This window comes from Scophthalmus maximus, chromosome 3 (assembly GCF_022379125.1).
Source record: "Scophthalmus maximus strain ysfricsl-2021 chromosome 3, ASM2237912v1, whole genome shotgun sequence".
Lineage (NCBI taxonomy): Eukaryota > Metazoa > Chordata > Actinopteri > Pleuronectiformes > Scophthalmidae > Scophthalmus > Scophthalmus maximus.
Genome location: NC_061517.1, coordinates 6278301 through 6293900, shown reverse-complemented (window position 1 = coordinate 6293900; position 15600 = coordinate 6278301). Strand labels below are relative to the sequence as shown.

The 15600-nt window shown below is 42.9% G+C and overlaps 1 protein-coding gene across 2 annotated transcripts in view; it reads right to left on the bottom strand.

Moving 5' to 3' along the window:
• Positions 1 to 7448: 7448 nt before the first annotated feature.
• cry3a (cryptochrome circadian regulator 3a) overlaps positions 7449 to 15600 on the bottom strand; it is an 18210-nt gene continuing 10058 nt past the window's right edge. For both annotated transcript variants that reach the window (XM_035644174.2, XM_035644173.2), the window contains exons 5-15: positions 14548 to 14732; positions 13461 to 13549; positions 13120 to 13260; positions 12295 to 12606; positions 11867 to 12018; positions 11189 to 11391; positions 10873 to 10977; positions 10472 to 10678; positions 10283 to 10363; positions 9889 to 10013; positions 7449 to 9205 (exon numbers count right to left, since the gene is read on the bottom strand). In XM_035644174.2, coding sequence (XP_035500067.1) covers positions 9197 to 9205; positions 9889 to 10013; positions 10283 to 10363; positions 10472 to 10678; positions 10873 to 10977; positions 11189 to 11391; positions 11867 to 12018; positions 12295 to 12606; positions 13120 to 13260; positions 13461 to 13549; positions 14548 to 14732 — 1609 coding nt within the window. In that variant the 3' untranslated portion in view covers positions 7449 to 9196. The remainder of the gene's footprint in view (positions 9206 to 9888; positions 10014 to 10282; positions 10364 to 10471; positions 10679 to 10872; positions 10978 to 11188; positions 11392 to 11866; positions 12019 to 12294; positions 12607 to 13119; positions 13261 to 13460; positions 13550 to 14547; positions 14733 to 15600) is intronic.

Here is a 15600-nt window from a genome sequence, read left to right as displayed (position 1 = left end):
TCTCCAAGAGTTCTAAATTCAGTGTAGTAAACATCGGGCACTGAAAGTCATTGAAACGTCTTGAGCATGATTTTTTGTTGTTATTGTCAACATGAGCGCACAAAATTGTTTCTCAAAATCAACATTTTTGACTCCAATCCCAAGGTTGCATTAACTAAACTTAATGCAGGATCTGATATAGTGACCTTCATAATGGATCGGTCACTTTTTCCCTGTCGGGAAAAGAAATGGTAGGTGGCAGATATTTATAACATGTAAATCATATCTATATATAAAATCTCTTATTCATTTATTGGATGCTTTGTTATTTATTTGCATGATTCCCAATGCATCAAACACTCACAACTAGGGGCGTCCCGATCCGATATTGAAAATATCGGTGACGGGGCAATATTGGCCAAAATGACTGGATCAGATATCGGCATAAACAAGAAGGAAAATCCGATCCGATACATTACAATACCAAATAAATGCCTATTTACATATCTACAAAGCCTCGACCGACCCTCTGGCATCATATTTTTGTGTTGATTTTTTATTATTTGATTAACAGTTTACAGTTCAATTAGTTTTTTTGCTTGTTTGGACGGTGCTGACCATCAAAGAATTCTGCCAAAAGTTCTGTGAGAAATACAACAGCAGCATTCCATGACTCAGTCATGTTGCTGGCTATGTATGTGTGTGTTTTCCTATGGGGGAGTTGATCGTTTGTTTCACAGTTGAGTGTGCGGATTTAGATGGCTGGGTTAAGCAAAGTGCATCCTGAACACTGCATTATTAACATTTCATTTCACGAGAGGGGGGAAAGTTTGTGTCAGATTAGTACCTGATCGGTATCGGCCGATACTCAATGTATCGGATTGGACACAAAAGAGTGGTATAGTACCGTCCCCAGTCACAACAGGACGATGAGACAAGATATCACCTTTGCTTCATCCTGTGATTTTCCTGATGGGACGAAGTTTCAGGGAAGAGACCGGCGGCCGGCACGGGGAGGACACGCGGAGAGAGGGATCACTCCAGGAGGTGTGGTCGGGGATGCCGCCGCTGGCAGTAACAAATTACATCATACAGTGTGATGGCTTCCTCTGAACTGAGCACTGGGGAGTCCCACGCCCACGCCCACGCAGAAGGCTATCCCTTTGGATCGGTGTGCAGACGTGTGCCAGCAGGTCCGGTCTGTCATCTGCGGTGTGTCACATCCTTTTTCCCTCTTTCGTCTTCAGCTATAATCTGTACCTTGCGCAAGTTTGTTCAAGTCCTTCTTTTGAGTGCATGGGGTTGAGCTTGTTCCCTCCTCCGCAGACGTGATCTCAGACACAGAAAAATCAACATGACTCATCAAATGATTTAATGTTGATGAATGAATAATAACAATGATAATTCTATTGATACTGTTGATACTATTAATAATAATAATAATAATAATATTCATTTTCCTCTGGAGTTAGCATTGCACCTCTTAAAAGTGAACTGCAGTTTCCCTCATACGTGGGATTGAGCAATTCAAAAAGCGAAAGGGGGGGGGGGGGAAACAGCAGTTTCATTGATTGTGTCACATTATGAATAAGTTACATTAGGAAACTGCTGGTTCTCTAGAGAAATATATTTTTGAACCCAAATCAAAGTTGTCTTTTAAGGATTCCACCTTAACTTTCCCCTCAACGGCCTGAACCCAGGAGAGTGTACATGACGTGGTCAAATGTCCTTTTATTATTATTATTATTATTATTGTTTAATGCTGTAGCTGTAACTTCTATTTTATAACTTTATGTTTTTGTGCTTGAAAGTTGGTTCATTTCAGCACTTGCTTAAATTGACCATTGATCATTTTTAGGCCATTGAAGTGTGTCGTCTGCGTACAACAGCGCCGGCAGCTCCTGTCTGGACACCTGGGCCGGTTGTTCAAAGGTTATCCAACTGGATTTTGGATTAATGGATTGGATCAAATCTTGAAAATGGGTTGTTCAAAACAAGAAAATGGATTATGGATTTGCGTTGTTCAAAACTTTTTGGAAGGATTGGGATAACTTTGATCCATAAAATCAGGACTATTCTGATCCCGGCAGAAGGACTCAGACTGGATTTCAGGAACAAAAAGCTATGTATCCTTGGAATTGGTCAAATAAACATTTACTGTATGTCAAGTAGTATATTTACATTTATTCATATTTCGAACCTGAATGATAAATATTACAGTGATAAAGTAGATCGCCAAATCCCGATCAACTTGATCCGGATTCAATTTTTTGGGCCCTGGTGCGAGTGACCTCAGGTTTGATTCAAAACCAATATTCTAGTTTTACCTCTTCGCCATGACGCTTTGCATTGACGGCCGCGTGCTAGAGACATTGTGTGTGTGTGTGCCAGTGTGCACCCGAATGTAAGTGTCTTCCCAATCCCATGTTTTTACACATTAATGACCAGAACTGTTCACAGGAAAACACGTTTATAGTGTTAAATTTGAAAAAGGTGGTTACAAATCGGCCGCTATATGAGCCTTTCACAGACATATCGGTATCGCCGTTTATGTTTGCCTATGGGAGAAAAGATGTGCTTTCATGTTTGCTTACTTTCTCAATTCAGCTTCTATGTATTTGGTTGTACTTGTGCTTTATTTATTTTTTATTTACAATCATTCACACTGAAGTTCATGGTTGAACTGTAAAATATTAAGCCTCAATTGTGTTTCTTTGTCAGAAGGGTTTGATGTTGACATCTCAGGAATTGTTATAAAATTTTCCTTGATACATTTACAGGCCAATGTATGGTTGTCTGAAATCCTTTACTGCCTGGTATTGGCATCACCCATCAGACGCCCACATCAGTCGGGCTGTTAAAAAAGGGGTTAGGGTCTAAATATTCGGATGGGCGTGCAGTGACGTGCAGTTCTTTGGTGCACTTGGGCCGGCACCGATAGAATTTCTCTCTCAGTGAGCGATTGTGTCAGCTCCCTCTCCCGCTCGCGTCACACTGGGCACTGCTCCAACAACAACACCGCCACCATTCTTCGGCGTGTACGGGAAGGTGGCGTGTGGCACCGAGTGATAACAGACGGTGTCTTGAGGGATTTTTCACATGATGACTGGATCGTGCTCTTTGGAGACAAAACAGAGACGCGCGAGAGATAGAGGACCCGGTGACAGCGGCGAGGAAGGACCACATTTTAATTTTCGAGCAGACCTAAGCTCTGGCTGGCCAGACATCCGCCTCGAGCAGCTGGATTGAGGAAGAGTCCCTCGCTCTCTTTGCCGATAGCAGCATAACTAGTGGATGATTGGAAGCTTAGCTTCCCATACTGTGAACAATGAAGTACACCTGTCTGTCTGTCTGTTTGTCAAGGTTTTGAGCATTCTCTTAGGCCAGAGATATACTTAAATAAGCATTCGCGCATGCGTCATGGCTGCCGCACGTACCCCGCGTCCGTTTAGTATTTTCGGGTGTTCATGTCCTCAGAATTGATGCTAATTGAGATGCAGTACATCCGCATGAACAGTAGGGGCAGTGTAGGGGCACGTACTCGCCACTGTCCCGACTTGGTCGATCTAGGGGCCTCACAGATAATTCACGCTTCATCCCTTTTTCCCGCCGTGACCTCAGAAGAAACCACGCTGTAGGCTAAGCTCCCCCAGCGTCGCCGTGTTTTCTATTTACAGAATAAATATTTATCTGGACGATCTACTCACAGGTCAGAGTTCTGCGGCGTGAGTCTTTCGCCGTCACTGTGTAAAAACACGGAAAGAGCTCACCACGCATCTGGTTGTCCGTCGCAAACGCATGACTAAAAACTAAGTGTGTCTCCGGCCTTGTAGACGGAGAGGCCGTCTGCTTCCTGGAGCCGAACCAGATGTTTTTAAGATGGGGCTCTTTAAGATGTGACGGTGCCTGGCCGTTCAGGGCTTTCGAAAGGAGGTGAAGGGTTAATTTAATTTTTATTTATTTGCAAAATTTTAAAAATACATATGAAAAATGAAGATAATTCAAAATATACAGTGCAGGGCGAGACAGAAAGCCCTGTGGGCCTTTTTCCCGCTAAATATGAAATGAACAGAAAATGCTAAATGAACACGAGTCTGTACACCGTTTACTGGTATTTCTAAATTTAATGTTTCTAATTTTAAATTTCTAATTTTAATGGACGTTTCCCTGGGGAAGCCCTCGCCCACGCCGTTCTAACCACCATCACGTTTTGCATAGGGTAATCTAAAATAAACAGGTGGGCGGAGGTATGAGAGGGATGGAGCGACGGAAAGGGGCCGCAAACAGGCACATGCTGTATTGTTGGGCTGTTTGCGGTTTTTAATTTTGGTGAATGCAGACAGGGAATTCCTACACAAACACACAAACACACACACACACATGTAAAGCAGGACACGAAACTTCAATACAGACAGAAATTATGCCGTCTGGTGTTTGACTCACTGTCGGAAATAAAATAATTTGAATAAAAATATAGAAGCTGGCCATGCACACAAGCTACACCCACAGCCCTAAATATTCAAAATGTGCTACTGTCTTAAACTGTAGGTCACCATAATAAAATGTGACTGTGAATTTAAAAAAAAAAATGATGGCAACAAAGTGACATGTAGTATAATTGAATAGATTTTAAGTCCTCCAACTTTGATTACATAGCATTGAATAAACTAATTAAACTCAAACAAAACAATTAGTACGAGGTAACGAAGGCAACAGTTAAAATATGTTGGATTTACTAATAGTATGCCCAATGTTGGATTTTATAGCCCCAAAAACTATTTAGTAGATCCAATCAGGATCATTGATTTATATTGACTAATTATCTTGATGAAATTGATTTGGATTCACGTAATGAAATATATTATATATCAACTCATATTTAAGCACCATATTACTTAATTCTACAAACTAATATTGCTATTCTTATTTATCTGTTGTTAAAGATTTGTTGTTTAAATTGAAGTTTTAATTGTGGTCGAGGCACATTGAATCTAATCAATAATACTGAATGTCACTTTGTTGCCAATCCACTCAAAACCACACCTTGTTTGTGTCTCACGTAAAATCACCATCCTTAAAATGAGCAAGAGCTACACAATTTGTAACACTCGTTGAGACATGTTCATTCGACATTTTGATATCACTTAAAGCTTTAAGTTCAGTAAATAGTGACGGTGAAAAGTTTGAAAAATTGTGCAGTACGTTTATTACTTATCGAAAGTTTTAACTCTTAAACACAGGTGAATTTGTTCGATCGACAATATGATATCATAACTTGACAAATACAAGACGGATGCGGGGCCAGCAAAATACTATTACTACTACATTAATAATGCCACTGTGAAGTGCTGCAACATGGCAGGTTTATATTTCAGCGTCAGCGTTCACTTACAGTTGTGAGTAATCGCACTTTCGCAGGACGCAGAAGTATGACAAGATGCTTCTTGAGAAATCTACTGAATTGAGTAACAGCTTGACAGTTTCACCTTTGTCTCGTTGCGTCTTGAGGTCGATGATGCACGACACCCACTGTCAACTGCATTTTGAAGTAAAAGTTTGTGCGTGGTCCAAAGCCCGTTGTGCAAGTGACTTTTAAAAAAAATCTACTTTCGTTGGTCCAACGGCTTGAAACAAATGCGTCGTTCAAAAGGGTTTAAACCGAGCGACACAAACCAAATTCCATCCCCGGGTTCCCTGCGAGGCCAAGTGTGCTCGCGCCGTGGTGGATTGTGGGTACGGTGGGTTTCGCCAGGTTGCAAGAGAAAACCGCTTCTCTGCATCTCTTCAGTTGGTCGATCTTACGATTTTGTTCCCGCCGCCACGGTGCACATGAGCTCATGGTGGCGCAAGTGCATTTGCTATTTGGATGGAAGAATACAGACTGCGTTGCTCTGGAGCAAGCAAAGACCGAGTTTAAGTTGCCACAGTGCTACATTGGAGGCGTGATGTGTCCGAGGATATATGGAAAAGTACGTTTTGCATGAGGAAAGGAGGGAGTCATGCTCTCGCAGATTCCCACAAATCTTGGTGGAAGAATGGGATTCCCAAGAGAGAATGAAGATAGGGCATTTCTTTTCTTTTTTACATTTTCCACAGATTTTTCACAAGAATAATACATCAATCTTGTTTGGTTTGTCTTTTTTTTTTTTTTTTTTACTTCCAATCAATCAGTCTTCCAATGGAGATAATGATTTCATGATTTGCACTGTCTTGTTGGCATAGCTGTAAGGCTATGGGGACTGTTGGGCCTTGATGGAGGTATACACACTCACTCTGAGTGGAGGCGGAGGTTGTTTCAACATAATACCAAGGTACTGTTGTGTTTTTTTTTCTCTGGAGGCGAGTGTTGTCTTCATGCCAAGATCCAAAGAGCTCTCGGTGACTTTGTGGATCCAACCCGACCATATTGATGAGCAATAAGTGAAAGGAAAGAATGTTGACAACATGCACATGCCTGTTCAAAAAGGTATTTCTGGGGACGCTTTATTAATAGCTTCGTCCCACACACACGAGTTTGAGTCACAGACTCCAAAAGAAAGAAAGTGAGGTGTTTGCTTAATCTAACCTGACAGAAACTGAACCGTGCAATGAGCGGGCAGTTTCGGTTCAGTTTGATGGGTCGGCGGTTCTTTTTGCTTTTTCAAAAGTATCAACTGTCATGTCGCTTTCACTCGTGTGTGTGTGTGAGTACAAAATAACTTGCATGCATGGATAGGTTTTCACCAAAGCTGAATATTCCTTGAGAGTGTGTCTCGAGATGATTAACTGTCGTAGCTGACCAGTCGGGTTTGGGGGGGGGGGGGGCACACGGGTCAACGGGCCGGACGTCGAGTAGAGGGCCGCCTGCTGCCGAGAGCTCTGCAGTTGTCGCGTGAACTCACACGGTTAAAGATGTTATGGACAGAGTTCACGCCGAGTCCCGCTAGCTTGCAGAGGACGGCTGCAAGGGGGCTGCCGAGGTGGGCGGGACTTCCCCCGGTGCTGCTGATGGTCAGTCCGACTGTGGCGAGACGGGCCTGTCTGTTTGTGTGCAAGGAGCGCTGCACACAGCTCTACAATGAAGCAATGGCACAAAACAATAAGTAAAGAGATATTTTATCTTACGGGTTCATATCGCAGCATGTTTCTTTTATTTTAGATTTTTCTGGCAGTTACCAGCGGCGACAGGACCCACGCTGCAGTTCTATTTCAGCTCCAGTGTTTACTTTCAGCTGTGAGTAATCAAACTTTCGCAGGACGTGGAAGCTGACGTGATCCTTCAGGGACGATTCATGGGGAAATTCAGGAAGGACAGCGATGCTCCTAAAAACACAGCTGGACAATGTAATCAGATGATTCACTTGTTTAGGTTCGTGATTTAATATCAGCTGCCATTTCGTGATCTGTCGCCATAACACAAAAAAAATCCTCTTTCCTCTCACCATTGAGTCACCGGTCAAACGATTTAAAGGAAGGTGGCGAAAAAGATGTCTAGTTGTAACAATTTTTTATTTCCTGTCATGAACTTCATCGAGCACAAGAAAAGCCTTTCACAACACAAGGAGAGACGGAGAGAGAGCACAACGTTACAGAGATGACGGACGCGGTCCGTTTCACCTTCGTGTCACAGAAGAGCGAGAGCAAAAATAAAAACGAGAGAAAGAAATAAAGCACGAATAAAAACTTGGTTCAACTTGTCTTTCCATTGTGAAATAAAGAGCTACAAATTACTAGCGATGCTCAAATCCTCTTAAAACATATAGAATTATGATACAGAAATACTACAATACTTTTTTTTTACCCGACTGCCCAGCCCAGCCAAGCCCAGCCCAGCCCAACCCAACTCAGCCCCCATGCTACACATTACTCCTGTAAAGTGACGGCAGCCTGATCACGGATGAACAAATATCGAGCGACTTTACACAGTCATGAGTCACGGCTCCACTGAAACCAGAATGTACATCGACAAACCCAATCTGCACCGCTTTTTCAAATTAAGAGCCCAATTTGACAATTTGAAATTTGATATTCATGGTCTGTTAGTGTGTGAGCCACAAGGCATTTTTGGCTGCTTGGCTCACGACATACGGGTGAACAGTTGGGGCCAGCAGGAGGAGTTGCCGGTTGTATTTTACAGGCGGATTCGTACGTTCTCTGGTTCAGTTCTACTGCATTCATTCTCACCAGGAGTAAAGGTCATAGTGGAGGTTGGAACCCAAAACAAAGACTTCCTCTCCCCCCGTGCCATTGCACAATCAACTTGTGGTCGTGCTGCGGCGCCGTCGCTGGTCCATGTTTGGCCTGATTTCAGTTTCAAACACAAAATGTCTCAAGTAGCCACACCTACACATATATCGTTGAACTGGTTGCAGAGTCAGAATAAATATTGCATCGGGAGGATTCACTTGTCACTGAGGAATGTTGGCTCTCCGGTTTCCCGGGACAGAATTTGGCTCATTTTGATCAGGTAACTGTCACCTGTCTTTTTTCCTTTTTGTGTCGACTCAACTCAGCGCTTTTATTTACGTCCTTCCTTTTTGTTCAGCAACTTTTTTAGTTTTTTAGTTTTTTATAAGAAATCTTAGAAAATGGTGACACCTTTTTAAGAGAGGAGATCCGAACCAACTGCCCGAGTTCTCTGTAAAAATTTTAAAGAGCTTTGTTTTTCCAATGCAAAGTGAAGTCTGTGACACTACACGTCCCATGGAATGGAGTGAGACTGACTGGTCCGCTTGTGTGTTGGTGACGGTGTTTTCCTGGTTGAAGCACAGTGTACCTCACAAAGTGCAAAAACTGTTATGTAAACCCTGACATTGTTAGTGTACAGAAGGGCGGATATGTGTTTGGTGGAGTTTCGATGGAGTTGGTGGCAGCAGTTTTTTCTGTTTTTTAGTTTAGGTTTTAGTCTAAAGTTTGAGGCATTTCTTTTCTTTGCGCTTTCCTGTGACGCAGCCCAACTGGTCAGTGCACAACTACAGGAAGCCAGAGTTTCGTGGATCACGATGTGAACGGAATCAAAGAAATGGTGTCAAGAGCCAGAAATCACATTTTCACCTTAGTATTTACACCCCTGGGTATTTCTGACTGCAAACGCCAGTTTGAGCAGGATTCTTTGAGGCAGCGGCGGTGGCAATGTCGGGACCCGCGTTCCTTTTGGGGGCAGGTGGCTACGTCGGGGGTATCCTCCCTGTGCTGCCTGGATGGTGTGTGGATTCAGACGGTTTCCTCTCCGCCTGCTCTAGGTAGTCTGCAGGGAGGACACGAGACAAAGAGCTGGTTGTGAGTTTCACAGAAGCATTCGGAGAGAACATGTCACTCCCCTTTCCTCTTTCATAGTTTCCTTTATGTGCTCGTTTTTGCATAGTTGGGGTCTGTTTTGTATTTTTTACAAGCCAACATTTACATGCATTTACATGACTCCTGCTGAAAATGTTTAGGTAACAATTTGAAATACTTCACACTCTAAATACACACTTTGCTGTCAACGATTCATGTGGTTTCATAAGGTGACTGTTGGACCTTGGTGAGTGCCATTCTAGATGTGACATGTGAAGGGCATCGAAAATCTAGGTCTTTTTCTAGGAAAGAACTTACTAACACACACACACACACACACACACACACACACACACACACACACACACACACACACACACACACACACACACACACACACACACACACACACACACACACACACACACACACACACACACACACACACACACACACACACACACACACACACACACACACACACACACAGGTCAGTGTTGACATGTGGTGATACGGGTTTATGCGCATCACGTCGTCATCATTTCCTTTTCTCCTGCGTCAAATCGTTTTTGTCAGCAGGGTGATACTCTCACACCCCACGTCTCGTCACTACTTCACTTCATCACCGTGTGGTGCGATGGCACGCTGGCTCACCTCTGCACTTTGCCTCTGCATCTTGTGCACGGAGTAGGACGCCGGGTCTTCCTCCCCCAACCCTTCGCGTTCCGACTCCCTCTCCCGCTTTCCTGTGACGCAGCTTCTGCCGTGAAGGAAGAGTCCTGACAGAGCAGACGAGAAAATAAAAAATGGTTTATAAAGATCGGAAATAGGAGAACCCTGATGATAATGACAATCAATGGGGGTGATCAGTCGCCATCTTGTGGCAGCATTTCTATACACTAGAAAAATGACTTGGTTTCTTTTTCTTTTTTTTTAACTGAAATTAAATTCTAGGAATTATACTTTGAGATACATTGTTGCACCAAGGTAAATTAGTACTTGTCATTAAAGCATCGCAGCTCAAAAGTACATCCGGTCTGTTTCCTACCAGGGTGTTGAGGCACAGCGAACTCGTGGAAGAGTTGGCTGCTGGTGATGGTCTGTCTGGCGTCTGGCACTGAGTGGTATCCTGCAACATATATTTGTCATATGACTCAATACTTTTGAGTTTTAATCTTAACTTAATGGCACACAAAAATGTGATATGTGTGAAATGAGATGTCAGGTGATGACCTACCATGCTGCTGCGGCTGCTGTTGATGATGTTGTTGATGTTGCTGCTGTTGTTGATGTTGCTGCTGATGTTGTTGAGGTTGTTGATGATGTTGCTGCTGTTGCTGTTGTCCGACACTGCTAGGCCGTGTCTGTTCTTCACTGTCAAAGTTGAGTAGGACGCTCCCGCTGCCGCTTCCTGTTGCAACGGAGCTCCCAGAAACTGCAGGCACTGAAATTAAAAAAAAAAAATTAAATAAAGAAGACGTGTAACCATCTCTTTCATGGCATGATGAAAGTTTTGCAGTATTTTCCATTAACATTGCAAGATTTCCCGGAGAATAATGCATGGATATTGATGGAAAAAACAACTGGTATATTCAGGGCACTGATAAGTACATTCTCATTTGAACAAAATTGACCTACAATGTGAGTTGTTGTTGTTGGTCCCTAGCTGCTGCCCCTCGGGTGAGTAGGCCATCATTCCTCCATTACCGGTACCATTTGTGGACGGCACTGATGCCAGCAGGCCTGCAGGAAACACAAATACACAAAGTCGTTTTTTTGTTGGGATAAGACAGGACATTTATTTTGGAGACAGATTTTAGTTCCTCGGAGTAGTTAAGAGGACACAAGTCCACTACATCCAGGCGAATGCAGCTGATGGACTCTTGAAGTTGACATCTCCTAAATAAAGAATACTTGGAAAACTATAAATTATACATTTTCATCCATCTCTTACCTAGTCCCCTGTATCGGCTAAGTTGCTGGTAGATCTGCTTCATCCTCTCGATGTTGAGTCGGCTTGCCTCCGCGTGATGCACCATGGGCTTCGGGTAATGGACGCCGATTATGCACTTGGCGGCCGCCTGCACGGACTCCGGAGCGTTCCACGGGTCGTAGATGTATTTGGCGGGGAAACCTCGGAGGAGAGGTAGGTATCGTCTGGAAGCACAGGGGAGAAATTAGAGACGCTGGCTTGTGTCGACAGCATGTGGAAGGTTACACAGTGATGTGGAGTAAATCAGGGGCAGGACTGATGCAGGGATGCAAAATATTACAGTAAATATTTATTAAAAAAAAATCCCCAAAAAACTTTATTTTCAATAGTTTAAAAACCTAATATTGTAAAAAATTACTAATAATATATCGAAAAACGATAAGAAATCGCTAGAGAAATCACTGCTGATTGGGTTAGAAAGATATATTCTAAAACAACTAAATGCTAACATTTAAGTAATTTTTTAAGTATCACATCTAAAAAGCATCACTCACGATGTGTACCCTCTGTTGATTTCTAAATCGCCTCTGACAAACTGAACCCGCCTTCATTGTGCACGTGCTCTGATGCTCTGCCAGTGCCACTCCGTTTTCCTTATGTTTTTCCTTTTTGTGTGGAAGGTAGGAAGGGTTTACCCACCTGATGAAGTCCCCGTTGGGGTCGGTGCGCCGGCCGAAGCCCATAGGGCAGTAGCAGTGGAAAAACTGCTGGAAAAATGAGCTGCAGGACAGCCACATCCAGCTGCCGGCGTTCACACTCCAGTCCGCATCGAGAAGCAACTCCTCAAAGACCTGCAGCAGGACAGCAACAACTGATAAACCAATGTCCGTGCTGAACTTGATGCAGACGTTTCTGGAAGTTAGGTCATGGGATACAAATTCTGTTAGCCATGCCATACTCAGCTTTTACAAAATGTCCCTATCTGGCTTGAAGGGGAATCTCGGTGAATCAGCCAGACGCTGTCTTATCATTTAAATCATTAAACTGACTCACAGACTAAAATTTCCAAAGTCATGCACAGACCTAAAATGTCAGCTCATAAGCAAATAGGGGATGAGAGCACCCACCTTCATCCCTTCCTCCCAGCTGATCCACAGGTCCCCCCTGGTGAGGAAGCAGGCCACCGCGTGCCTGGCCAGGTGATGGATCCAGCCCTCCTGCCTCAGCTGAGTCATGATGGCGTCTATCCAGGGAAAGCCCGTCTTGGCCTCAGCCCACTTGGCGAGAGCCTCTGGATTTCGGTCCCAGGGGATGCGGACGCAGATGGGGTTACCCTCCATCTTGTCAAAGCGCGGGTTGTTGGTTGCCGCCGTGTAGAAGAACTCGCGCCACAGTAACTGGCCATAAAGAGAAAGCGGAGGGGAGTTGTTCTTCTTCACCTGGAAACAAATGAACATGACAAAAATTAATCAATTATTATTATTATTATATATAAGTGCAAAATGTTGAGGTGATTGAAAAGGATCTTCCAGATAAAATGTGGTTGGTTGCAGGTAGTTATTTTCATCACATGCATGGAAGTGTTTTTGATTCATCATTCTTCTCTTTTTCCTTTACCCTTTTAACAAAAGGACTGCCATCTGACATTGAACTTCTCAAACCAGAAGCTTTATATGAATTAGCATATGTGTCCTGCTGTCTTCAGATGACTGAAAAGATTTAAATAACAGAAGAGGAACATTTTAAAACACAAATAAATAAAACATGGCAGCTCCCTCAATTTAGGCATTATTTAAAAAAAGATTTTAAACTTGATTGAGTGACTGACATCATTTTGTATGTACATAGTGCTATAACTAACCTTCCCTCACAACAGGATACACTTTGATTCTTGTAATAAATTAAGCATAGGAGCCGATATAAAAACGCTCCCCTACAAGTTGTAAACTGACCTTGCGGTACAGGTCTGTGAGCTTGAAGTAGAAAAGGCGGCAGGAGAGGCAGCCAAAGCGCAGGTAGGGGCTGAGGCCTGTTGGGCTGGCCAGCAGCGAGTTGGCGTTCATCCTGGGGCGCTCAAAATTAGCCACCCACGCCTGGGAAAAGAGATAACACATTTGTTTTACAGAATCTGATCTATGATTACAGCTAACACAATAACGCGTGTGATTATTTCTAGAATCCTGTTTCTGTTATCCAATCTTAACTACAACCATCATGAATATATAGTTTTCGGAGAAGGGAAAAAAAAAACTCAGCTGTGTGTGGACCTAACCACAGGAGGTGCAGTACTTACTTTTCTCTCCAGGTGGCGCTCGATCCTGGTCAGAGCCTCAGTCTCTCCTCCCGGCCACACTGCTGAAGGCAGGCCCTCTATGTCAAAGCCTGAAAACATTCATACGAATTTAACGACAGCTTCGTAACCCACTTGAACAATCTTCCTGATCAATATCAGCTTTAAATTGACACTCCCAGCCCTATTATTCGTTGAGATATCTTGTAAAATGTGGTTTTCACACCATATGTTTGTTGACCTTTGACCAATTAGGCTGCGGTCCCTTAATTGGGACACAGCTTTTCTTAGCAGGTTCAAAAGGGACACTGGGTACAGGTGTGAGCAGCAGGTGTAGCACTGTCAGGCTGTGAATGGACGGTGGCCTTCAGTGAATGGAAACCAGACAGCTGGACTGAGCGAGTGTAAGAGGGTTAATGTGTTACCTGGCTCGTTCAGAGCACAAAGAACAGCTTGTGTGGAATAAAGCTTTACAGAGAGAAACCAGACTTCTGCACGTGCGGCATTAGAGGGTTTACACTTTTAAATATCTCACTCTAAATAGTTGCACAGGTGAAGGCAGCAGATGGTTACAGTCCCGCTTAGTGTATGAATGGACTGTAACCGTCTATAAATGGAAACAAGAAATCTGGAATAGACGCCTGGATGCAGTGAGCGTGTGACCTTATAAATCCAATAGCGAGGGCTTAGAGGAAATGTACCTTTAAATAGAGATACTGGATATACAGTTAAAGGAAGTTCAGTTGTATAGTGTTAATTATAGAGGGGATTTTCATTTTGTACGAGTCTTGATTTTTTTTATATTAGGGCAGATTATAATTATGACATTATGCATCCATTCTAGTTTCATTTGTTGTACTCTTTCAATGACAATTCAAGATGTTTGTTTAAGTTCACGTCTTTCACGCTCCTTGATTTTAGATCAAATTGAATCACTAACAATTTAGTCCAGGTGAGTCAACATTTAATCAGATGTGAATTAATTAGAAGCAACATATTTCCACTAAGAGTTTGGTTTGAGGTCAGCATTTTGTTGTACAGGCGTGTCGAGTTTCAGGGGGGTGGGGGGGGCCCTGTTTTTTTTTCTCACCTAGCTCCTCTAACGATGGGACCCCGTACTTGTCGCCGTGGTCGTCGGAGATTGGGGTGACACAGCGTCCCATCAGGGTGTCCGACAAGGCGTCTGCTGGCAGCTCAGGAGGATCCAGTCGACTGATCAGGGTCTGGAAACGCTTGTAGGTGAGAGGAGGCTGCCCCCCATTCAGCTCAATGATCCTGGAGAGGGGCAGAAACAGGGATTAGACATTTACTCTAATCTAAAAATGTAATTCACAAAGTAACTTTAAACTATGAAAATTAGTCAGAGATTGTTTAATTTGGAAGGAAACTATAACTATAATTGGTCTGGACCAAGTTTTCTCTCAGCGAACGCTCAATACACATTTTGGCATTGCAGGAAATGCACATGCGTCCTAGAGAATGCTAATAACAACTGCATCCCATTTAGGTAAGCGTGTTCCACTTAAACAGTTGACAATTAAATTAGTTTACACCTGTGCTTTTCCTGCTATGATAGGTCAAAATATGTGAAGTGAAAATGGCCAGTCCGGATTTCCTTAAATCTGGCAGAATAAGAATTAATTATCATCAAACAAGTTATGAAAATAAAGACTTTTTGACTGTCCCCTGTGTGCATGGACACAAGATGGCACTGCTGACTGCAGCGGGAGTCATGTCAGGCAGAGGAGGGCATCTACTGCCTCATATCATGCGGTAAAGATTTTAACAGTTTGAAAGAATTGACAAAAAAATATTGTTTAAATCTTGTATAATTTTATACATATTTCCATTTGGATTTTTAAAGTTTAAATGGTTCATATGTATGTTTCAAAATTAATATAGGTAACACTATGAGGTAAAGTGGAAAGTATCTGCGTGATCTTCAAGGGTAAATAAAATCAGTGATCACCATCACCTTTAATCACATTAAAGAGATGATTTGTATTATTTAGAAACAAATATTTTGTCCTAGTTAAACTGTCAAAATCCTCAAAAAACAAACTTCTTTCACCTGTCGAGACTGAACATGGCCAGTTTCTTCTAGACTTGTAAGTAAATAGCTGTTAATACTAACATTGGCTAT